The 27,224-nt window shown below is 32.9% G+C and overlaps 1 protein-coding gene across 1 annotated transcript; it reads right to left on the bottom strand.

Moving 5' to 3' along the window:
• Positions 1 to 666: 666 nt before the first annotated feature.
• On the bottom strand, positions 667 to 25,115 carry LOC134684180 (uncharacterized). The gene is made up of 4 exons (XM_063543459.1): positions 25,055 to 25,115; positions 10,994 to 11,279; positions 4,044 to 4,196; positions 667 to 2,882 (listed from the first exon to the last, which is right to left on the bottom strand). The coding sequence occupies exons 1-4, from the start codon at positions 25,105 to 25,107 to the stop codon at positions 2,046 to 2,048; spliced, it is 1,329 nt and encodes a 442-aa protein (XP_063399529.1). The 5' UTR covers positions 25,108 to 25,115; the 3' UTR covers positions 667 to 2,045.
• Between the last annotated feature and the right edge of the window lie 2,109 nt (positions 25,116 to 27,224).

Here is a 27,224-nt window from a genome sequence, read left to right as displayed (position 1 = left end):
CTCTTAAATTCATTTCATTTAAAGTCTATTGTTGCTGATTGTAAACAAAAGTATAAATGTACAAGGATAAATAAACAAATTGAATTCTGACTAATAAATATTAATCATATTTGACATAACTTTTTTGAATGCCCTATCTAAAAAATATTTAATTTTTTTAGATAGGGCATTCAAAAAAAGTTGTATTTATATACATGTGTACTTGTATATACATTACAAACTAAGTATTCAATGTGCTTCCTCTCAAATTCATTTCATTTAAAGTCTATTGTTGCTGATTGTAAACAAAAGTATAAATGTACAAGGATAAATAAACAAATTGAATTCTGACTAATAAATATTAATCATATTTGACATAACTTTTTTGAATGCCCTATCTAAAAAATATTTAATTTTTTTAGATAGGGCATTCAAAAAAAGTTGTATTTATATACATAATTTTGTACTTGTATATACATTACAAACTAAGTATTCAATGTGCTTCCTCTAAAATTCATTTCATTTAAAGTCTATTTTTGCTGATTGTAAACATAAGTATAAATGTACAAGGATAAATAAACAAATTGAATTCTGACTAATAAATATTAATCATATTTGACATAATGTTTTTTGAATGCCCTATCTAAAAAATATTTAAATATTTATATACATATATATGTACTTGTCTACACATTACATATTCAATGTGCTTCCTCTAAAATTCATATAATTTAAAGTCTAAATTGAGCAATTTCTATATAATACATTGTAATATATTTACTATATTACTACATGAACTAGCAGTCATTTGGGAATTTGTCAAGCAGAGAACTTGCTTCAATAACCAGTTGCAGAATCTAAGCTTTAATTTGAAAACATCACTATATTAAGTTTCTGATTCAAGAACTGGCAATGAAAAAACTCTACATACATATAAACTAAACTTAACTAAAACAACTTTTTATAGTTTGTTCTTATAGTGTACTGTACATGTTACACCAATATCTCAAGTTAGGTGGACGATTTCGCACCAGCAACTACGGTGACATATAGTTGTTAAATTGTACATCATGTGGTCTCTGGTAGAGAGTTGTTATTATTCTATTGTTTGAATCAAAAAGAAAAGTGATAGGGCCAATTTCATATGAATCTATTTCAAAGTTGTCTTTTTTCTAAAAGTCCTTCAACCTTTACCAAATTTACAGCATCATAAGCTCATATGAGGTACATTCAGGTTTTAACAACTCCAAGTGTACATGTATATATACCATTTGATATCTATATAAAGTCAATTACTTCAATTGGGAAAATTTTGAGTAATTATAACCCTGAACTCTGTCAAAATTGTTTGCTTATCAAAATAACTTAAACAAAATATTAGCAATTGTTATTATAAATAAAAGATTGTAATGAAAATGTATGTATTTTACCATATTTTACTAGTACTAAAGTATTGAAAGTGGCATTATATTATCATTTATTTTGTTTATCTACTTATCAAGTGCATCTGTAAAAGTAATAGCTATAGATAATAACAATAATCCAGTAGAATTCAGGATCATACTGACTTTTGTTTAAGTAATATCTTAAGCTTAGATCCTACTAGAAAGGCCTAAAATTGTAAAATCAACAACTTTTTAATGCTTTTTTGTCTGAAAACTTCAAATTAATCGAGACTCAACCATTATCAAGATTATAAGCAAAACATTTGAATGCAAATGTCATTTCTAAATTCAGGTCGGTTTATATATATGTAGATATTTTCGTCACCAGATCTTGAAGCAGAAACCTAATTTAGTTATTTGTTTGGAAATCCAAACTTATATTCTGCAATGAACTTGTTATTGAAGCAAGTGCCAGAGCCTTTCTTGACAGACTCCTTAATGACCAAAACACAGTTCCATTACCTCACTTTGTTTTTTTCTATTTGAAAAGGAACATTAAGCTAAAATGAGCTTGACCAAAATCTTGTCATCAATAAGAATACAAATTAAAGTTAAACTTAATCCTCAGACTAAGGTATTCTACTTGCTAATTATGTTCTACTACTAACATTCCTTATATATTTAAAAGCTACAATCGATCAATTTCTGCATTAAACCAAAAAGTTCATTTTTTTCATTCCATTTGACAAGGTCTGTTTCTTTAACTATATAAGAAAAAGTATTATTTTCATTTTCAACTTTATTAACAACCATGAGTTTCATTCCATCAGGCACTACAACAAGTCCTGCTATTTCTTCCTGGTTAAACGATAGACCTGCCATACACTGCTGAAAACACTGCTCAGTAGATCGCTTCAAATGTGTAGCAAACAATACATGTGTTCCATATTTATTGTAGGATGATATTTCCACTACAATTTTTACTTGCCTTTCCTCAATGGTATCTTTTAACAGAACAAGATCTGGTTTATGTGGCTCAAAGTACTTGTGTAATAAATAAGGCTTAACAAGGAAGTTACCTGGATTTTCAAGCAAAAGAGTCATATCAATATCTTGATTTGGATCACGATTTTGTGTGTTTTCAATGTCTGACAAGATATTGTTCCCTGCAGGTGAAGGAGAACGTGACCGTGATCTGGATCTAAAACCATTAGCTTTAGGATGCAAAATTTTCTGACGTAATCGTACTCTTCCTCGAGCTTGACCATTTTGACGTCTTAACTCTTCATATTCCAGCTGATCCTCATGACAACCATAAACTAAGCAGTGAAGGACTCCATTTTCTATTGAGCTGTTAAATGAAGGATTTGATGGTGGTATAACTGTAAAATTTTCAGTCTCCCCAAAAACTGTTACATTTAAAATATTATCTAAAAAGAATTTCATCATAGGTTCTCCCATTGAATGAAACCCTTCCAGCATAGCATGAAGTATGGTCTGAATATCCAATGTATTAATCTGAAAATGATTATTATATCAAGTTTTAATTATAAAAAATAAATACTGTCAGTATGTAGCACAGCATGAGTTTATTTAACAAATTAAGTACTTCAAGCTTGTTTATACAGCAAACATAACTGGCCTATTACTTATACTTTCTGAGAAGATGACCATATCAAGAAAAATTAAGAAGAGGTTAAGGTCAAGTTAACTCTGTCTAACGGATGCAAATATAAACCTTAGATTTTGTATGACTGAAATTTGAAAATACATATATCTCACTAAAAATGACAAAGTTCAATACCTTGTTGATTTGTAGCAAATTTGAAATTAAATCAAAATCCTGATAAATATCATATGCACACCTTTATTATATGTACAAACCTTTTGTGTATTAAGAAAAATAATTTCATATTAATTAGTTCAAAGAATATTGTTAATTAAACATTTAACAGAAACTACAATATAACAGATAGACAGGCACATGAATTTCAAACTTCAAATCTGCAAAAGAGAAGGTATGGTAAGGTTGCTTTTTTTGTGCTTTGAATTGAAAATCAAAAAGAATCGATTTACCAAATAACATCCTTTGAATGTTTATTCATAAAGGTGCATTCACAAGATACGATACTCCGTTCGATTTTCCATTCGACTTGACACCGTCGCACAGGTAAATCGTTCAGCGTTCTGTTTACATGATACGATTTTCCATTCGATTTTCATCAGATTTGAACAAGTGCTTTTTTTATATTTCTAAACACAGTAACTTCCGAAATTATCTTTATACGCAAGTATTATTAAAGTTTAAACAAATATCATTTATTGAATGGTGATTTGATTATGAGTTTCCAAGGACTGAGTCTATTCTTAAATTCTCCAAAATATTTGTTTCGTCTAGCCATTTTTTTTTTTGTTATACCTGTATAACTGTAGAGTGGGGTGCTCATTTTCACCATTTCTTTACATGTTTCCTACAGTTTATATTCAGGTCTATATGTTTTTGAAGTAAACTGATATTTCTATATGAAGATAACTTCAAATGCAAACCATTCCTAAGCTTGAAAACATGCCAATGGAGGCATAGTGATGACAGAAGCTTGTATGGGTTATCAATGGTTATATTGTTAAAGGCCATAAGATAACTTTGCAGCCATTTTTTCCAAAAAATTGTTGCCTTACCTCTCCAGCCTGTCTTACAACTGGAAGTACATCAGCAATTCTGCTCCTCAAAGTAGCTGATGAGTATGGTATATTATTCCCAGCACCTTGCCACACATCTTTGCGAAAACCATCATAAAGAGTCCTTGGAGCAACATTATTTTGAGGAGTCATCTAAAATACATATTGATAGATGATGAAAGAATATTCATCAAATTTAATGATTTTTATTGCATGAAACAATGGAACAGGATCTGGTTACCCTTCTCTGGCACCTTTTAGAATCTTTTGATGTACTGACATGAATCGATGGTGGAAGAAATTGATTTCACAACTGCAACAGGTGTATTAAGATATTTCTCCACTCAAGACAATTATGATTTTCATCCTCCCTTTTCAAATGTTCAAGGATTTGAGAAAAGTTGTGTACTTTTGATGTGACATCATCAGGCATGGTCACCTTTTTTCATGACGTCATAATAAGAAAATTCAGAAGAAAACAAGAAAATTCAACGTCACAATTAAAATTCAAAGAATCATTTGCCGAGAACAGATTTTTCACTATCATGACTATCATGACTATAGCGAGTAGAAATATTTTTAGAACAAAAATTTGAGAAAATACTTTGATTGGTTTAACAAAGGAGGTTGTGCTTTGGTAATAAAATAGATCAGTCTTCAAAGTCAATGCTTTCACTTTGTTTCTGATATGAAATCAATTGCCTATAATGATCTATAATTTTGAATGTCTTTACTTATCAATGAAAAAAATGCTGTTACCTCAACTTGTTCCAAATAGGAAATTACTGATGATGAGAGCAACTGTTTCAAAACCCTGATGACAAAATATCCATTTTGCATCAAAATGAATTTGTTTCTTCATTAAAGACAATAACAATCAAAACCAAGGAGTAAACAAAGACTCACAAAACCAAAGGACATTTACATCAACAGTTATAAATATTAATTAAGAAACAACACAAACTCCACTAAAAACCGGGAGTGAAATCAGGTGCTCCAGAAGGTAAGCATTTCCTGATATTAAAGAAGAGACAGAAGATACCAATGAAGGGACATTCAAAAGTAGTTTGGAAATATGAAAGGTTTTTTCTCCCTTAGTCATGTTAGTCGCATTTTTACTTTTTGATGATTTATCAGCCTCATTTCCCTCTTTATCTACAGTTAGTTCAAAAACTGATGATCTTCCTGGGGATGCCTGTACTCAAATAGTTCACTTTGTTGCATGCTTTCATGCTGTCCCCCTTTACAGGGTTTATCGATCACTGCAAAAAAAAACCAGTACTGTTAATTATAAGTCTCTGCATAAGCAATGTACAATACCCCTAGTCAGGGTTTCCACTGGGACAATTTTTTTTTCGCCACCTCTTTCCCCCAAAACAATATATTTTTCGCCACTTTAATATTTTAATAAGTAACTTAACTATATTTTTCGTTTAAAATTTACCTTTTTTTCTACCTCCCCCCTTTTTCCCTTAAATAATGTGAATGTAACGGTGACATCCCATTAGTCCGACAACCATTATTCCGACAGCCCATTACTCCGACAGCCCACTATTCCGACAGCCCATTACTCTTACCTTGGTCTTTATGAATATTAAACAAAGGAAGAGGATGGATTTATGACAAAATTGTGTTTTGATGATCATGATGATGGTGATGTGTTTGTACAACTTACTTTACTGATCATTCTTGCTGCTTAAAATTATCTCTATCTATAATGAACTTGGCCCAATAGTTACAGTGAAAAATGTTAGAAAAAATTTACAATTTTATGAAAATTGTTAAAAATTGACTATAAACATGATAAAGGACAATAACTCCATAGGGGGTCAATTGACCATTTCAGTCACGATGACTTATTTGTAAATCTTACTTTGCTGAACATTATTGCTGTTTACAATTTATCTCTATCTATAATAGTATTCAAGATAATAACCAAATACAGCAAAATTTCCTTAAAACTAACAATTCAGGATCAGCGACCCAACAACAGGTTGTCCGATTCATCCGAATATTTCAGAGCAGATAAATCTTGACCTGATAAACAATTTTACTCCAGATTTGCTCTAAATGCTTTGGTTTTTATGTTTAAAGCCAAAAACTGCATTTTACCCCTATGTTCTATTTTTAGCGATGGCGGCCATTTTGGTTGGATGGCCGGGTCACCGCACACATTTTTGAAACTACATACCCCAAAGATGGTTGTGGCCAAGTTCCGATTGATTTGGTTAAGCAGTTTCAGAGGAGAAGATTTAAAAAAAAGATTTACGAAAAAATGGTTAAAAATTGACTATAAAGGGCAATAACTCCTAAAGGGGTCAACTGACAATTTCGGTCATGTTGACTTATTTGTAAATCTTACTTTGCTGAACATTATTGCTGTTTACAGTTTCAATCTATAATAATATTCAAGATAATAACCAAAAACAGCAAAATTTCCTTAAAATTACTAATTCAGGGGCAGCAACCCAACAACAGGTTATCCGATTTATCTGAAAATTTCAGGACAGATAGATTTAGACCTATTTAACAATTTTACTCCTTGTCAGATTTGCTCTAAATGCTTTGATTTTTGAGTTATAAGCCAAAAACTGCATTTTACCCCATGTTCTATTTTTAGCCATGGCAGCCATCTTGGATAGTTGGCTGGGTCACTGAACACATTTTTTAAACTAGATACCCCAATGATGGTTATGGCCAAGTTTGGTGTAATTTGGCCCAGTAGTTTCAGAGGCGAAGATTTTTGTAAAAGTTAACGAAGCCAGACGCCGGACGCCAGACGCCGGACGCCAAGTGATGGGAAAAGCTCACTTGGCCCTTTGGGCCAGGTGAGCTAAAAAAGTTATATTTCTTGCACGTTAAATACATGTTTGTAGACTAATGCCGCTACAAGATACCATATAGCGGATTATTTTCGCGGGTGTAAAATTTCGCGATTTACATTGAATAAGGTATACGAAATATTTTGGCGGTTATTTTTTTGGCGGATTTAAAACTTTCATCAATACCTTTGCATGTACACTTTTAAATTGGCGGAATTTATTTTGGCAATTTTGTTCTATCCGCGAAAATAAGCGAAAATTTACACCCCGCGAAAATAACCCGCTATACAGTAGCACTTGCACACCCAAAGTGGAAAGAGAATAATTTAAGTTGCAAAACTTGTTTCCCAATCTACTATAAATAAATAGGTTTAAACTAAGATGGTTGTCACATGTGGAACATAATCTGCCTATATAGCTACCCTTTGGGAGGCCCTGAGTTCACTCAAAATTTTTTGGGGGGTTTGTGTTACTCAATCTGTAGCTTTATATGTTGTGTTTTGTATACTGTTGCTTGTCTTGTTCGTTTGTTGCCCGGCTTTGTCAGTTCGTTTTTAATTATGAGTTTGATGTCCCTTTGGTAAGTTTTGTTGCTATTCAAGTAGTAAAAGGTTTTAAAATGAAAGATCAATGTATCATGATAACGATTTGGTTCTATATATATATCACCGTGAGCAAATTAAGTTACTTAGTATTTTCGCGGATATTTGTCTTATTGCGTTTATCTTCTTCACTTTACTTTGAGGTAATTTTTTTGGCCAATTTTCATTACTGCAACTAAATGTCTTTAAAGTAAACAAAATACCAAAGAGACAATCAACATCTAAAACCATGAATTAAATAAAGTTAATTAAAACCATGAACAAAATAAAATCAAAGTCCAAGAGATGAACAACAGTCCACAAAACACAGCATACCATGAAAACGATCACTCCTAAAACAGCGAATGATCTTATAAGGTCAGAAAGGGTATTTTACTTTTTCATTTTATTATTATACACTGCTTTTACATACACAATGACATGCTTTTGTATTTTTAAAGCTTATATGTAGAAATTCTCAAAGCATCTTTTATTCAAATAATTGAAGAAATTAAACTTCTAAACACATTTAATATGATGTAATATAACACGATTTTAAACTAAATAATTAAGAAGCAGCCGTATTTCATTTAGTCCGTTAACATCCCGCTCTAGACAACCAAGTGTTTCTAACCAAGGTTTCTTATTTCAATGTTGCCTACGATTTAGTCGCAAAGTCATGTTTGCATTTAAACATTATTGCAAAAAGTTAAAAAGTTTGACTTAGTAAAAAACAGTTTAACCTCAATTACCTCGCATATATTATGTTCTAACTTGAAATATCCCTTCTTTTATTATGAAATCTCATTCTCCTCCCTGATATTCACAATTAGCAATGTGCTATTTTAACATAGATTAACAAAATGATCGCTATTTGAAGATGGTAGATTTTTGGGCAACTGCAAACAATTCAATAGAAGGCTGTTCCATGAACAAAAATCAATAATTACATCTTAAAACTACAAAACAAATATTCCTTGACCGGAAATATATACATTTATCTATTTTTTAGCATACAAATATCGATTCCCCAAGTTAAATTTTGCTTTTTGAATATTTTTTTAGGATTTGTGATATATTTCAATTTTCGGGAAATTTTGCGCTTCAAATTTGTCATATTTTGCCGAAATAGTAAGTCATGTAAGTAGACTCTTTATAGGAGTGATTGCCCTTAAATGATGATTTTTTTACCCTTTTTTATGTTTTGGCCATTGTTGAAGATGCACATAGACTTTTGTATGCATTTCCCATAGGCATAGGGTCCTACGTTAAACTAAATCCCCCCACTGGCAGCCATCTTGGATGTTTGATCGGAGACAAAGTAACAACACTTGGTCCGCACCTCATAAGGAATATTCATGCCATGTTTGGTTTTATTCCATTCAAAGGTTATCCAAAAGAAGTCATTTGTATGCATTTCCCATAGGGTCCTATGTTAAACTACCGGTAAGTCCCCTGCTGGCGGCCATCTTGGATGATGGAACGGGTACAAAGTAACAACACTTGGTAAGCACTTGATAAGGAATATCCATGCTATGTTGAGTATCATTCCATTCAGTGGTTCTCTAAAAGAAGACTTTTGTATGCATTTCTCAAAGGGTCCTATGTTAAACTAAGTCCCCCCACTGTCGTAATCTTGGATGTTTGATCGGCAACAAAGTAACAACTCTTGATCAGCACCTGATAAGGAATATTCATGCCAAGTTTGGTTTCATTCCATTCAGTGGTTCTCCAAAAGAAGTCATTTGTATGCATTTCCCATATATAAATATATATACTAGAACACACCCGTGATATCCCGGGTCCGTGACTAAATTAAAGTATATAACTATGCGCAAGCCTTATTTTAGTATTAGGATTGCCTTTTGAAGTCATGGCGATTATAAGATACACAGTTTTCTCTGCTTTCAAATCTAATTGGTAACAGGTGAATATACTATTGTATCGGTATCGGACTCGACCCGGAACTTCTTAATTATTGGCAATATTAATTACGTGGAAAACGAAAGGGCCTGGAGTGGTGTAATTTTCAATCTACACTTTGTACTATATTAGTTATATATAAAGTTGAATTCTTTGATTCGTCTTTTTCATGTGATGACGGCTGACAAATTGGACCTCGTAATTTCAGTATTATAGATTATGGTCCTATGTTAAACTAAGTCCCCTGCTGGCAGCCATCTTGGATGATGAATCGTCTACAAAGTAACAAAACTCGGTAGGCACCTGATAATGAATATTCATGCCATGTTTGGTTTCATTCCATTCAGTGGTTCTCTAAAAGAAGTCATTTGTATGCATTTTACATAGGGCTAGGAATTTATGTTAAACTTTTAGTACCCCGCTTGCGGCCATCTTGGATTATGGATCTGCTACAAAGTAACAACACTTGGTCGGTACCTCATAAAAAATATTCATGCCACGTTTGGTTTCATTCCATTCAACAGTTTTCTAAAAGAAGTCATTTGTATGCATTTCCGATAGGGTCATATGTTAAACTAAGTTCCCCGCTGGTGGCCATCTTGGAAGATGGATCGGCTACAAAGTAGCAACACCTCATAAGGAACATTCATGCCATGTTTGGTTTCATTCTATTCAGTGGTTCCCTAGAAAAAGTTCAAATGTAAAATGTTAAGGACGAAGACAGACGTCAAGTGATCAGAAAAGGATTTTCCACTTCCTATTTTGCTAATCATGCTAAAACGTTTGTAGCAAGAATTGTTTTTACTAGTCTGTGGGCATACTGGATTACAAGTTTTAATTCCCTGAGGCCTAAATGGTCAGTCCCTGGCGTCGGGCTAGTGGATTTTTTAACCCCTAGACCGTGTCACCATACAAATTGTAGATTTTTTTGGTTCCCTAACATTATGTAAGTATAAGTAAGTAAAAACAAGAATGCACATGTTTTATTGTATTGCCTGCTTTACTAACCATGATTGAATTTATGTTGAAAGTCTTAAAGATACAGGTTTTACTGCAAGTAACATAAACTTATGATCCATGTACATGTAAATGAGGTCAAGGTCAGATGAACCTTGCAGTCATGTTCACTTACAATCATTCCTTACACAAAAGTTGTAAGTTAAAGTTGGCATATATTGCTTATAGTATTCCAGACACTGACCTTACCAGGGAAACCTATAACATTTGCCAATGAACCATGAAAATAATGTCAAGGTCAGTTAAACCTTGCCAGACAAACATGTACAATGTACACCTTACAAGCATTTGAAACAACAAACTTAGTTAACCTATTGCTTTGTTAGGAGAGGAATATCCAAGTTACACATGTACAAATGTATGATAACTTGTGTCTAATCCCATTTGTTATAAGTAATAGCAAATAAAATATATAGGTTTAATTAAATGAAAGAAAAATGAACAACACATTGACAAATGAACCATGAAAACAAAGTTATAAAGTCAAAGCCAGATTAACCCTGCCAGATGGACATGCACAACTTTCAATCATATATTATTGAGGGGGAGGGGTGCTAATGATATCTTACCTTTTTATTTCAGATCATAAGTTATACATGACAATTACCTGAACAAGTAAAGCTGTTCTCAAGTTTGCCATAACATCTGCAAATAATATCCATTTCTGAGATGGCACTGAATAGTAATCTAATTCCAAATATAGATGTTGTACTGCAGGTTTTGTTGGAGCACAGGGCCAATCAACTTTCAAAAACTCATCAGTGTGTATCACTGGATTTACTTTTCCCTCATCAACTTTTTGAAAGCATATTCCAGTTATCTCCCCTTTAACATCGTTGTAGTTATCCAAATAAGAATTTCCTATTGACACACATGGTACTCTTCCTCCATTTCTAGATATAAAATCATTATTATACATATTAAGTCAAAAGCAGACAATTTATTTCAGAAGAAAGACTCAACAAGTCCATGCCAGCACACATCTTTTTATCACATTTTGATTGTGTATAATATTTAGTACAATAAAGTGTTGTTCAATGTTGAAGGCAGTAAAGCATGTAAAGTAAAAGTGATCAAGAGCTAGTGTGGGATTTTTGTTCTTGTAGCTGATACATTTTCTCTCACAAACTGAATAAAAGTCCCAAGTTTGTGTCAAGTCAGCAACCAAGTTTACACAATAAACTCTAGAAAACAAGAGGCTCTCAAGAGCCTGAATCGCTCACCTTAATTCTTTTGGTTAAATCTCTCATCAATGATTATTTTGGCTTTTCAATTTATTTAAATGTTCTTTGGATCGTCCTATTTTCTTCAAAAGCCAAAAAAAAATAATCATTTTCTCCTATGTTCTATTTTAGCCATAGGAGCTTTGTTTCTTGACATACAAGGACATAAATATAAAATTTATACTAGTTACTCTGAAACTCATTTAGCCTAAGTTTGGCTGAAATTGATACAGCAGTTTCAAAGGAGAAGATTTCTTAAAGTAAGTCAACATGATGAACAAATTGTGAAAAAAGTCTTTAAAGGGCAATAACTCCTTAAGGGGTCAATTGACAATTTTGGTCAAATTGACTTATTTGTAGATCTTACTTTGCTGAACATTATTGCTGTTTACAGTCTATCTCTATCTATAATAATATTCAAGATAATAAACAAAAACAGCAAAATTTCCTTAAAATTATCAATTAAGGGGCAGCATCCCAACAACGGGTTGTCTGATTCATCTGAAAATTTCAGGGCAGATAGATTTTGACCTGATAAACAATATTACCCCATGTCAGATTTGCTCTAAATGCTTTTGTTTTTGAGTTATAAGCCAAAAACTGCATTTGACCCCTATGTTCTATTTTTAGCAATGGCGACCATGTTTGTTGATAGATCAAAACTTCGGATACAATTTATAAACTAGATACCCTAAGGAACATTCAGTTAAAGTTTGGAAGTATTTGGCCCAGTAGTTTCAGAGGAGAAGATTCTTGAAATAGTTTACGACGACAGACGACGACGGACGCCAAGTGATGGCATAAGCTCACTTGGCCCTTCGGGCCAGGTGAGCTAAAAATGTGTTTAATATCCTTATAATTCTTAACTTAAACATTTGCAATTTTTAGTAAACAATTTTTTGTTCATTGTCTACTATTTACATGTATCATCAAAGGCACAATTTCAAGGCCGTTTCAGAATTTAGAGCATCATGGGTAATTTCATTGTTCCTACCCCAATATGAAAACAATGTTACGTCATGAATTTCCATTGTTTATAACGTTTTAAACCAATCAAAATGCTTTAGAGAACGCTTTGGAAAATATTATCAGGATGCATTAGATTCTGAAACGGCCAATTGACATATCGAAACTAAGAAGTTAGCCGCCATATTAACTTTCTGAAATACATAAATGTTCGATCAATGCAATAAATCTAATATGAAATAACACCTATATCAAGTACTTGGTTTTGATTAGATATTATCCGATTTTGAAGCGTACTTATAACGGACAGTGATATTGTTGTCTTTTTTCAAAAAGAAACAGAACAATGATGGTACTTAATGCATTGAAAACTACATGTGTTACAAACACCATGATGATTCTAAACAGAAAACTGGATCTCCAAAAAAAAGTGCTTAATAATATCAAAATAATACATGAATACGATATTTACAAACATTACTACCAATGGCATCACAGTGAGTGAGTGTTTGGGGGAAATGTAAAACTTTTTGGGAGGAAATTTAAGCCATTTTTTTTAGTATTTTAGTAATTGGGAATTTTCTCTAGGGGAAAAGGCAGAATTTCGGCTGTAATTTGAGGCAAACAATATTACTGATGGAAAACCTTCCGCTTGAGTTTTTATTATGAATATAGATTATGCTGTCTGACTGTAAAAAATAGTTTTATAAACATTTCTTTTCATGCTTGTGAAATGTGCTTTTATATTTTGTGCTCGTTTTTCTCTATTCATTTTTTTTTTTGGCCATTATTGTCTATTCTGTAAACCCCATCCAGCTCCTCATACATATATACATTATATATTTGATGGAAATTCATTGAAATTAACATAAAATATTGAAAGAGAGGCATGTCTCGCCTTAAAAATTAAAATGCAAATATTGAAATTAAAATAGCAATCCTTTAACATGTAAATAATGCAAAATACTCAAAGTCAATGAACCACAATTGAAGCAACAGGGCCAAATAATTTCTGAGAAATAAGATATACATATATATGCCAATGCTTATACAGCTGCAAACGAAATATCATTAAAAACACAAAATCATTAATTGTTAATTATTAAATTAAACATGTTAAAATAAACATGAAATACAATTGATAAAGTCAACTAAAATATGAATTAAATCAAATAGGCATGTTGCGTATAAGATGTCTCTGATATAGTCATATAATTGTGATACTTATACAGAACCAGATGCTCCACAGGGCGTAGCTTTATACGACCGCAGAGGTTGAACCCTGAATGGTTGGGGCAAGTATGGACACAACATTCAAGCTGGATACAGCTCTAAATTTGGATTGCAATTAAATAGTTGACACAGCATAGGTTTCTGACACAGAATGAATGTGGTCTAATGAACTTAAAATGTTTGTTTTGCCTTAGAGCAATTCACTATGCTGTTGAATATTAATCCTCTCCAAAAAAAAATCGTAGAAATTTCTTTTTATTTATGAAATTTCAAATGAGAAAAATTGAACCCCCCCCCCCCCCCCCATTTTTTATCACATCCCCTATCCTTTACTCCAAAACTGATCTCAATTCAAATTTTTAATGGAGTTTGCAACAATAATTTACATTTAAATACATCATAAAATATTAAAATGTAAAAATAACCTTATTATCACTGAATGGTAAAGATTAGATCCTGAGTTGGACCAACTTGAAAACTGGGCCAATAATCAACAAGTTGCTTCGCAGGGCGCAGCATTATACGACCGCAGATGTAGAACCCTAAACAGATGGGACAAGTATGGACACAACTTTTAAGTTTGATACAGCTTTAAATGTGGATTGTGATTAAATAGATGACACAACATAGGTTTATGTCACATTATGATTTGAACCCTTTGGACCTTAATGTAGACCAATTTGAAAACTTGACCAAAAATTAAGAATCTACAAACACAGTTAGATTTGGCATATATCAAAGAACCCCAATTATTCATTTTTTGTCAAAATCAAACAAAGTTTTAGTTTGGAGCCTTTGGACCTTCATGTCAACCAATTTGAAAATGGGACCAAAAATTAAGAATCTACATACACAGTTAGATTCCGCATATCAAAGAACCCCAATTATTCTATTTTTGATGAAATCAAACAAAGTTTAATTTTGGACCCTGTGGGCCCCTTATTCCTAAACTGTAAGAACCAAAACTCCCAAAATCAATACCAACCTTCCTTTTATGGTCATAAACCTTGTGTTTAAATTTCATAGATTTCTATTTACTTATACTAAAGTTATGGTGCAAAAACCAAGAAAAAGGCTTATTTGGACCCTTGTTGCCCCCAGATTCCAACTTTGTACATTCCAAGTGTAACGGTATATTAACATGTATTTTTCATTTAATTATCTTTATTCACCTAAAATATCCAGTAATATTTACTGCTGAAGCAAAATCAATCCAACGAACATCGGCACCATGATAAGAGACGTAATTTCGATTGAATTTTCCATCCTTTACATCCTTATAGGGGAACGTTACATGAGTGTGTTTAAACGTCGAGGTCAAATCTGAAATCGATTTTGTCAAGTCATTGGGCATTTATTTTCACACAAGATCGTATGTAACATTATGCACATAGGAAAAATAATAGACCCCCGGCGCAATCTCTTTGAAAATTGTATTTTCCTTTTTTAAAGAAGTCGAAACAAGTCTACAGATTATGTTTCCTAACATCCCGTTGGAAACAAATACAATGTTTAGAACTAGTATATTGTATGTCCGGCTGTAAGGGTGTGATCACATGTTAGTCACATGTTTCACGTATGACCGGAAATGATTAGAACTTAAGGACAAAAACAATTTTAACTAGATTTGCCATTGCAAGCAATAGCGGAGGATGTCACCCCGTTCTAGACTTTGTCATAGTAGCAGCAACCAGTTGAGTGTACCAAAGTCACATGGCAAGTCTAGTATACATGCCTCTGACACCCCCCACCCCCCCCCCCCCCCCCCCCTTTTCTCTTCTCGTAGACTAAGAGTGATGTCTATATATAGTTGGGGAACTCTTTAAAATCTTAAATTAGACACACACGCGAAGAAGAAAGGTGGTGTCACGTGATACTGAAGTATATTATCGTGGAGTTAGTACATTACTATTCTTTTTAGAGGGGACCTTGGACAGACAACATGTGTATATATTGACGGAGTGGCATACTAAATGTTCATTTCATTCTTCAATATCTCACGTATCACACGATACATGTATTTTATCTTGTACAATTTAATTACACGCTTATCGATTGATTTCAGCTAATGTGTATATTTTTGCAGGTGTTCGATTAACGGATGTGTACTTTAATGCAAGTGCAGAAATGTCAATTATGTGTACTCTTCGTGTTTCTCTCTCTCTCTCTCAGTGGCGATTTTCTCTTCAGAGCACGATTTTTGTATAGAATAGAAAGAAGCACGTTAAATTATATATTCGTTTTCTTCTAGCATATTCTAGAAGATGTTTTGCACAAAGTCTTTTTTTTTTAGCTGTTTCCATGACAACGGCGGCCATTTTGAAAATTTCCAAGACAGATGACAATACATTAGCATTTAACCGGGAATGAGCTTAAAATTTGTACGAAAATGTTACTTTGACGTTTTTTTTCATATGGGCCCCATGTGCACTTTTAGTGTTATCTCCATGGTAACAGCAGCTATCTTAAAAATTCCAACGGCAATGAATTCTACAGTTTATACTACTGTTTCGAAGTTACAGGTTTTTTGATGTTATCTGTAACGGTTGAATTTCTATGAATTTATTAAGGATTTATTTTCGTTTTTTTCACGTTTGGACTGTTTCCATGACAACGGTAGCCATTTTAAAAGTTCTTAAGATGGATGTCACGCCTTCTAACGATGAGTTATTAGTTCTGAAAGTTTTATGTAATTTGGACCATTTTTCGGTTTTTTACATTTTTGCCGTTTCCATGGTAACGGCGGCCATCTTGAACCCTTCCATGCTTCCTGCAACTTTGCACATGGGGATTGTCATTATGGTGCAGTTTTATAAATACATGTCAAGGCATCTCCGAGAAATCGGCTGGACAAAAAGTGTGGAAGAAAAAATTCGTAGAATAACAATATATCCCCCCTTTTTCAAAGGGGTGACATAATAAATAACTGGACTTCTGCTTCGTGTGAAATGTAACCCATAACGATAACGTCATTTTTTTACTTAATTATTACGAAGATCAAAACAAGAATGTGTAAATCATGGGTTACACTAATGTCCTGACAATGTCCTGACAATGACCTGACAATGTCCTGACAGAAATGAAAATGCTTAATACTTTTTTATTATTTGAAGGATTTACTTGAAATTTGGAATCAAGCAAGATGAGAACTTATATTTTATAAATAAAATTTAAAAAAAATAAAAAAATATTTTTAAGAATTAGAAAACTTGACCTGACCAACTTGACTTTGAAACTACTAATGTCCTGACCGATATGAAACGGCTAAAAAATGTTTTATTATTGACAGGATAGACTTCAAATTCGATACCAAGGAAGATTAAAACATTTAATACAAAAATATAAGAAAAAATAAGAATTTTTTTTTTTTCAAGAGTTAGAAATTTGACCTGACCAACTACGTACTCCCGTGACTAATGTCCTGACCGATGTAAAATGCTAATAACTTTTTTGTTCTTTGAAGGTTCGACTTCAAATTTGATGTCAAGGGAGATTCTAACATTGAATACAGAGATATAAGAAAAAATATTAAAAAAACTAATTTTAAGTGTTAGAAAACTTGACCTGACCAACGTCGACTCTGGACTGACTATATATATAATGTCCTGATCAATGTAGAAAATGTTAATAACTTTTTGTTATTGAAAGAATTGACTTAATTAAAGTTCCTTACCAAGGGAAATTATAATATTCATAATAAAAGTTTATGAAAACAAAATTTTGTTAATTTTTTAAATGTTAGAAAACTTGACCTGACCAACTTGATCTTTATATCATAATGAATGTCCTGACCGTTCAATAACTTTTCTGTTATTGAAAGGGATATAATTAAGTTTTATATCACTGAGAAATGTGATATGTGATTAGAGATGCTGTAGATACTAAGTAAATGCACCTTTTCTACATTTATTTAATATGAAAGGATTATAAAGATGTACAGAATGCAATTAAGTCCAAAGACAGTGACATGAACAATTAAAATTTATTCACACATACATTAATTAAAATTAACACAAATTGGAGTGTTTACTTATCTATATTTTTCTTATTTATTTCACTCATTTTTTGTTGTTTAGTTAATGAGGGATTAAACATGTCAAATAACATAAACATGATAAATAACGACAGGAAATGGGCTTCTTTTGATGTCAATATATTGTTTTTAAAAGCATTCAAAGTAGAATTATGTTAGAATCACACAGAAATATAATTTTATTATGTCACTGTCTTTTGCCTTTCTTATACACATATATTGCGAATAAAAATAAAAAGTCCATCCCAGTTTTTTCTTAACTATGTTTAAACAAGGACTTATATACGTCCCTAATTTAAATTAAAAAAAAATATCAATATGATTTAAAGAATTAAGGAATAACAGTACTGTAGTTGAAGAGTTGCCACCGTCAATTGTAGATTTGACGGTCGCAAATGCAGTTTTACTGGCGACGCGTAGCGGAGACAGTAAAACGGAGATTTGCGACCGTCAAATCAAAATTGACGGTGGCAACTCTTCAACTACAGTACTGTTATTCCGATTCTAATGCATTACAACAAGAAAAAATACGATAAAACTTGAAAAATTGTCTCAATTTGTCAAATAAAAAAAAATCCGCGAAACTTCATGAATGATTTTAGCACAAGGACGTCATGGCTAAACGTGACGTCATACAACGAAAACTTACAAACTGGAGGTTATTACGTTACCTGTACGCTTCAAATTCGGATAAAATTACATTAAAACGTCGAATACGAGGTAGGTGTTGTTTTATTTTCAATTATATAGTAGTAATCGAACATTTGTTGATTCATCAATTCAAAATGGCGGGTCCCTCCTTAGTTACGCCTGGTCAACTGTGGATTTGACGGCAACTTTTAGCCAATGAAAAACATTGTTACATCCAAATTGCATTAGAATTAAGTATATTTTGTCTCTCTAGAGAGAAAAAAAACCAGTTATATAATGTTTGTCTTTTCTTCATCAATTTTACATGCTTATACCAGAGACATATTGTATTATATGTCTCTGCTTATACTAAGTGTTGTAATCTTCCCTGATACCTAACTTGGTAATATCCCAATAAATAACAAAAATGTTATTGGCATTTTTATAACGGTCAGGACATTCATCATGACAAATATGAAGTTGGTCAGGTCAGAGACATATAATACAATTATATGTCTCTGGTCAGGTCAAGTTTTCTAACATTTCAAAAATAAAAAAAAACTTTTTTTTTCAGCGGTATTTTTTCTCTCATAAATTCTTCCTTGGTAAGGAACTTGAGTCATTTATTTTTTTTAATAATTAAAAGTTTTCTGCATCGGTCAGGACATTTAGTCAGAGCAGAGTCGACGTTGGTCAGGTCAAGGACTTAAATATATATATATATATAGACGTCCCTGGTCAGGTCAAGTTTTTTTTAAACTCTTTTAATTATCTTTTTTAATCTTTTTCTTGCATGAATATATTGCAAATGTATTGAGTATTATAATCTACCTTGACATTAAATTTGAAATCCATACAGTAAAGAATAAAAAAGTCTTAGGCATTTTCTACATTGGTCAGGTCATTAGTCATGGGAAAGACGTGGTTGGTCAGGTCAAGTTTTCTAACACTTAAAATTAGTTTTTTTTAATATTTTTTCTTATATCTCTGTATTCAATGTTAGAACCTTCCTTGAATTAAATTTGAAGTCGAACCTTCAAAGAACAAAACAGTTGATAGCATTTTCCATCGATCAGGACATTAGTCACGGGAGTACGTAGTTGGTCAGGTCAAGTTTTCTAACTCTTAAAAATATTTTTTTTCTTATTTTTTGTTATATTTTTGTATTAAATGTATTAATCTTCCTTGGTATCGAATTTGAAGTCTATCCTGTCAATAATAAAACATTTTTTGGCCGTTTCATACCGGTCAGGACATTAATAGTTTCAAAGTCAAGTTGGTCAGGTCAAGTTTTCTAACTCTTAAAAAAAAATTTTTTTTTTTTTTTAATTTTATTTATTAAATATAAGTTCTCATCTTGCTTGATTCCAAATTTCAAGTAAATCCTTCAAATAATAAAAAAGTATTAAGCATTTTCATTTCTGTCAGGACATTGTCAGGTCATTGTCAGGACATTAGTGTAACCCGTAAATCATCTCTGATTTACCTGTTTGAACATCTCGCGAGAGTTCATAATTGCATATTGTTTTTAAGAATTCTATTACAACAAAGCAGATTACATCATCTAAAATTTGTGTTACGAAATCTGACACAAAAGTCACGCCAGTGTTCTTACATCTGCTACATAAATACTTATAGTTCTTGGCATTTTCTTCTGACTATTCTTATTGGTCAATGTTCTTTGTTATTTGAAAGCAAAAGTTATGAATTTGCCGGTGACGATTATCTATAAATCAGTCAGCGTTATGCTCTTTAGAATCAAAAAGTTATGTGAGAAACGACACAAAAATACGGTTGTAGAATCTTTGAAATTTGTATATTTCAATTTTTTTTTCTAGAGAAGAGTGGCATACACTTGTCATGCTTGTATGTTAATAAAAATAATGGCATCTTTAGATGTAGTTACAACTTTTCTTACAGTAATTCACAATTTTATCACTTTTCTATAGTTATAGGAAACGAGCCCAATAGCAAATTATGGTCCATATATAGATTTTAAATGCATTTTATGTTTTAATAAATTATAAACTTTTCTAGATTTTGTCTTCCAGTTTTTTTCGTGCCTGCAGAAGGTGCAAAAATTAACCAAGTAGTGAAAATGATTGAGAAGCTCCCCTCATATAATCAATGTTGTGAGTAGTATTGATTTAAATGGACAATGGATGGACAATAGACACCTGTAAAAAATAGGTGATTTAAACTGTGTAACTGAGTGGACCGTATCAAATGAAACTCTGAAACTCGGGTGTTTATTTATTTTGCTATCTTCTGCAGACTGAAAAAAACTGGACATGAAAATCCAGGTAAGTTTTTAATTTTCTGAAACGTATACTTCGTAAAACTTTTATATATATATATATATCTAGTTCCTGCCATGCCTTAAAACTTTCCTGGATGTACCAGTTTGTCTGTACTCATAGTAATTTTTGAGGTGTAAACACGGCCATATTTTTCAATTCCTTATGATGAACCTTAATACGACAGCAAAACATTTTTTTAAGGGATCGTATAATGGTATGATGTAGTCGTCTGTGTCGAGGGTAAGGACTGAGCAGTTGAAACAAGCATGTGTTTCAACTCCAATATAGTAATGAGACAAAGGTCACGCAGAGAACAGAGTTGGTCTTTTTAGAGAAAAAGTTTTATACGTATAGTAACACTTCGGTTACACGCCATTATTCCAACAGCCCATTAGTCCGACAGCCCAAATGGTCCGACAACCCATTAGTCCGACAACCCATTGCTCCGACAGCCCAAAACTCCAACAACCCATAAGTCCGACACTGATGGTATCAGGGGAAAATAAAATGTGTCTGTCTGTATTATTACGTTTAGATATGTAATAACATATTTTAAGAAATAATCCCGTATATATAACATGAGGCTAAGGTAGTTCGAATACTTTCTATATATATACTCAATTCGAAATCTGTATATATATATAGAATAAAACAGAAAAGAATATGTCATTTTCCAAATTAAAGGATCATTTATAAATCAAGAACAACCATTGGTGATACGAGCTACTGATGACAACCCGAGGATGACAACCCCGCCCAAACATTTCGGTAGACAGGAAGTGTTTGAGTTGTGAATCTGAAAAAGCATCACACAGTATAACTGACTTATATAAATATTGAAATCAAATTTCAGAAATAATTTCTTGTAGTTCCCGAGTAAAATGTGACGACAGTTTTCAACTTGGCTGTCACATGTAATGCGTAATGAATTTGAAAAAGTATCACATGCCACAGCCGACTTCAATTAACCTTTCAGAAATCCTTGTAATGTACAAATGTAGTTCATGAAAAAAGATAGAACGAAAATATTTATGGGACGGATGGACAAACTGTCGGATGGACGGTTAGACGATACGACAGACAGAGGTAAAACAGTCTACCCCCACTTTTTCGAAGCGGCGGTCTAATGATTGGGTCAACATTCATGACATTAAAACATTACAATACTAATATGATATAATTATCTTTATAGCCCTATAAGCCTCGGTCACAATCGGAGCCAAGACAAAATAGAAAAAAAAAAAAACCTAACACATGGATATAAAATAACAGTCAGTATCAAGACATGTAATCCATTATTCAAAAGAACTAACAAATTGAATGTAATCATCATTTTCCCCCATAATAGTAAAGTTTTCTTGTGTTAACAAAATCTATCTTATTTATCTTACTTTTTAAAGTTCTTACATGTGCTAGAAATATGGTGAAAGAGTTCCACCCTCAAATTATTATGAAGTGAGCATTCGATTGAAAAATAACTCCCATCCTCAACTTTATCAGCTGTACAAAACGATTTTTTTAGTATCAAGCATTTCCAATTCTTAATGTAATGGAAGAGCACCGATTGTGAATTAACACATGACCTACCTTTCTTAAAATCAATAATATCTAAATATTTTTCTTCTTCTTGAAAAATGCTTTAAATGAAAAACAAATGTCAAGTTTCCAACAAAACACATAATGTACTAAGTTTTTAAAATTAGACAATATGACAAAGACACAAGCAGGACAAGAATGTCACACATTGTCTTAGATTTTTTACTAGTTTGTTATTGACTTTCATACTGCACTCATTCTATTTGAGCATTAAAATGCGTTGACTGTATATTTCTGCAACAAAATTAATTTAAATAAAACTCAGATGAGTGATACAAGGAGAGAAAGTGTTGCGAACAAAAACGGCGGGTAGTGTCATCAAACTCCGATATATTTATTTTATATGTAGTTAAAGTGGGGAAAACATCACTCCCCTGATACGCGAAAAGGGGGAGCCGAAGATCTAGTTTAAAAGTCTTAGATGCATGATTTTTTTATTAGTTGTTAGTGGCTATAAACTACAGTGCTTTCAGATAACTCCGAATACTCTCAGATATGTTCCTAGTGTCTTTTTGTTGTCAGGATGTACATGTTCCCAGCCACATTCACTTGTTTTATTGTCCATCTGATGAGTTAAGCCTTTTTCAACTGATTTTTATAGTTCGTTCTTATGTTGAACTGTTATACCACTGTCCCAGGTTAGGGGAGGGTTGGGATCCCGCTATCATGTTCAACCCTGCCACATTATTTATGTATCTGCCTGTCCCAAGTCTGGAGCCTGTTATTCAGTGGTTGTCGTTTGTTTATGTGTTACATATTTGTTTTTCGTTCATTTTTTATACAAATAAGGCCTTTAGTTTTCTCGTTTGAATTGCAGGCGCGTAGCTCCCTATACGCCAACACGCACCTGCGTGCACATCGGTTCGGCAAGCAAAAAAAATTATTGAAAAATTAAAAATTTATAAATCAAATTTTAAAGGAAACACATATAATGTCACTTTTTTGATTGATGAAATGTCATTAAATAACGGCATTTGGTTTCAAAATAGAAGTTTTATTGGAGATCATGCATGACAAAATCGGACACTGTAACTTGTATCTTTTACAAGATTTGAATTTGTTATACTCAGTCTAATACATGTAGTTTCGGAGCACATTTTACAGAGTACGGTTTATCTGTTTGGAATGAGATGTACCGGTCCAATCGGCATAAGCTTTAAACCCTTCGATATCGTTGAAATTATGCCACGGCGATGTGTTCGAGGGACTACCAGAGTCACTCATCCTGCAAACACGCCAAAACAGTATTGGAAAGTCTCATTTTATTTTTTCGTTTATAGACCATATGATAATGGAACTGGAGAGTGGAGTCGCATCTGGTATTATCAGAAAATCGCTTCTTAATGCCTATCTGCTTCCTCGTGTTGTAGGAAATATAACAAACGAACAATTCTCAACATTGTCTGAGACATACGAAACTGAACTGGTATGTAATTTTGACGAATTCAATTGGGAGGTCGCTCGATGGCAAACACGTACACTGGTTTATAACATGTCGCGAGTGCTACCGTGGTGATCTATCAGTGTACTACGTTTGTTGAAATCAAATGTACGATCAACAATGAACAATGACAGGTTATCATCGCTAGCATTACTGCGTATTCAACGAGATTTCAGTGTGAATATTGACAAATAAATAGAGAAGCTCGTTTCTGCCTAGACCCGAAGAGCAGATTTTGGGACAATTTTGAGTAAATTCTGTATCAGAAAAATGTGTAGTTTATGTTTTCAATTAACCATGATTTACTTTATTCAGAAGCTTCATGAATAGTTTTACATTCATAAATTGTTTATAAGTCCTATCTATACATGTAGCTCCTCTTTCAACTGTCCTATGACCGAAAACCGAAAAAAAAAACATTTTCCTGCATAAAAGGGTCCCAAAATTTTTTTGCCTCGCTCCGCTCGGCGGTAGGTGCTTGCACATCGTTTCTTTCTAGCTACGCCCCTGAATTGGTTTACATTGTCATATCGGGGCCTTTTATAGTGGACTATGCGGTATGGGCTTTGCTCATTGTTGAAGGCGTACGGTGACCTATAGTTGTTAATGTCTGTGTCATGTTGGTCTCTTGTGGATGGTTGTGTTATTTGCAATCATACCACATCTTCTTTTTTATAAAGAAGGTAGATCGAGACACACATGCGAAAAAATAGCGAACTAGAACAGCACAGACTGATAGTGGACACACAAACAACAATATTAAGGTAGAAAAGTACCTTTACACTTAAAACGAATATGGGACGTGGGTAAAGACTGAGCAGTTGCCATTAGCATGTGTATTAACTCCAATATACTGAGACAAATATCCCACATGGAAAAAGTAATTGTAATCAAGACGGACAACCACACATATCATAAAGAACGGAGTTGGGTCTTTTTAAAGAAAATTTACCAATACACATAAGAAAAACGCATTGTCGGAATAATGGGCTGTCGGAGTAATGGGTTGTCGGAATAATGGGCTGTCGGAGTAATGGGCTGTCGGAGTAATGGGCTGTCGGAATAATGGTTGTCGGACTAATGGGATGTCACCAACACTTCACCCATAATTTTGGGCGACTGGTCCATTTTTGAACAACTATCCTTCATAGGTTACAATACACACGAAGTTCCTGCAAAAATTCTTCAATAAAATATTAAAAATATTAAGATTATGACGTCTTGTTATAACCTGCCGTTAACAAACCTTTTTTTGAATTGGCGATAGTCGCACTTTCGATCTCTCTCTCTTTCCGCCATATTGTCTACCGATTACAAGGTTGATTCGGCACACAGCTACTTCGGCCATACTTCGTTTTGTTTCAGTCATAAAGATCAGATAAGAGAACACTTTATTTTGATTCGGCATGAAAGTACAAATATACAACACAAGCTCTAGACTGAATATAATAACATATAAATCAGGATGTAGGACAGAAAGTCACAGGACAAAAAACACAAATAAATTCATTTTTTCTAATTACTTTCCGTTTGCATCAGTAAAAAAATGCTTATTCTTTCAAAAAAACTTCTGTATTTTTCTTGAAGTATGGTATATTAACCAACTTTGTAAGCTTTGATTTCTAGACAATAACTTGATGGTTCTAAAATTGTACCACAATGTTCCATATCACAAAGGGACGACTGGGATTGAGTTTTGGGTAATAACTAATAGTGGGGTTAAACATTTTTTTTCGGGGTCGTGGGTTTTTTCTGATTTCTGATTTATATACAAAAGCCCAAATATCTTCAATTTGGTTGGTTGGTTGGTTGGTTGGCACATTTTTTCAAAACTACATACCCAAAAGATGATTGTGGGTAAGTTTGATTAAATATACCCCTGTAGTTTCAGGTGAAGATTTTTTAAAGACGCTGGGACACCAAGTGATGAGAAAAGGTACACTGCTGGCCATGTGAGCTAAAAATGTGTGGCAGACAGACAGACAGACAGACAGACAGACAGACAGACAGACAGACAGACACACACACAAGTTCTTGTACATGCTGTCATTTTCAATTACATTCTATCTCTAATGCTTTTTAAGAAAAATGCAAATAAAAAAAAATGTTATAAGGGGATATAACTCTCAAAGGGGATGATGAAATCCTAAGCAGCCTCATATGGTATAACATCACCATGATAGCTACCTATTGTCCATATAAGGTCATGATAACTTTCAAAACATTTAAGGGGGGCCATGTTGAAAAAATCAATAAAAGGGAGATAACTTCTAAAGGGATTGATGAAATCCTTCAAACGTTCATCTGGTAGAAGTTCATGATGAGGTCTATCGATGGTCCATATTTGGTCTTGTTAACTTCAACAGAAAGGGGAGGAGGACCTGTCAAACAAATGTTGGAAGAAAAAAAGAAAAAGAAAACTAGTATCTCAATTGTTTGAAAAACAATTGAAAGGTCTTTTCAGTAAAAGGGATGTTTTTTTTAATGTATTTTGTACGACCTTTCGTTTGATATACGACAAGCATACCTTCTGAAATTTTTCGCTTTTCAGTACACTTAATGACGTCATCCGCCTACATTTTCGAGATCGGAAGTATGATATATGTAACAAAGACTTGATGATCTTTCATTTGATATGCGACCACGCCATGTTCTAGAAAGTTTGATTTTTGCACTTAATAACCCCATCCAACTAATTTTTAGACGTCAGGAATTTGATATTTCAGATGTACACATCATGACCTTTCATTTGATATACAACAAGCCTACATTAGAAGAAAATTTAATGTTTGCACTCAATGACCCACTCAAACAATTTTTTGGGGATGTCAATTTGAAATTTGAAATGTACGCTTTATGTTCTTTCATTTGATATGCGATAACCTTACCATCTGAGAAATTTGAATTTTTGCACTAAATGACCCCACCCTCCCACCTGGGATGAAAAAGAGGTTTAAAATTTTCATTTTTAAGAAGAGTTTATTGAGACCTTCAATTTGATATATCAGATGACCCCATCAAAATTAACCTTTACACAAATATATAAATGTGAAGAATGCGTAACAAGAGAATAAAATTAAATGTTTATAACCGCCTAACTTAATTAATGTTCACACAGTAGAATCATTAACATAACTAATTGTGTAATATGTAGAAATTGTTCTTTTCATCTAATTCATGTCGCACACATCTAGTATATATGTTTGTGATGCAGGCCTTTTGAAACACAGTCCGTTCATCTTCGTTTAGATCGAAGTCTGTATGACATGATAAGATGCATGCCAAAAAGTCTTCGTCAGTTAAGCTATGTAGAAAGGCACTGAATTCGATTGGACCTATATCTATTAAATCACACCAAAACTTGTTCCTTTTTGACTGGAAATTCACAAGAAAGTACGATGTGAATAGTTATATCA

The sequence above is a fragment of the Mytilus trossulus genome, chromosome 9 (genome assembly GCF_036588685.1).
Source record: "Mytilus trossulus isolate FHL-02 chromosome 9, PNRI_Mtr1.1.1.hap1, whole genome shotgun sequence".
Classification (NCBI taxonomy): Eukaryota; Metazoa; Mollusca; class Bivalvia; order Mytilida; family Mytilidae; genus Mytilus; species Mytilus trossulus.
This window is presented reverse-complemented; position numbering and strand designations above follow the sequence as displayed.

What these genes read in the sequence shown, in the direction of transcription:
- LOC134684180 (XM_063543459.1), bottom strand. Translation starts at nt 25,107, where the DNA reads ATGGCGGAAAGAGAGAGAGATCGAAAGTGCGACTATCGCCAATTCAAA. An exon ending in TATCGCCAATTCAAAAAAAG is followed by an intron (nt 11,280 to 25,054) that starts GTTTGTTAACGG and finishes TTTTATATCTAG; the next exon opens with AAATGGAGGAAGAGTACCAT. An exon ending in GAACAGCTTTACTTGTTCAG is followed by an intron (nt 4,197 to 10,993) that starts GTAATTGTCATG and finishes TATGTATTTTAG; the next exon opens with ATGACTCCTCAAAATAATGT.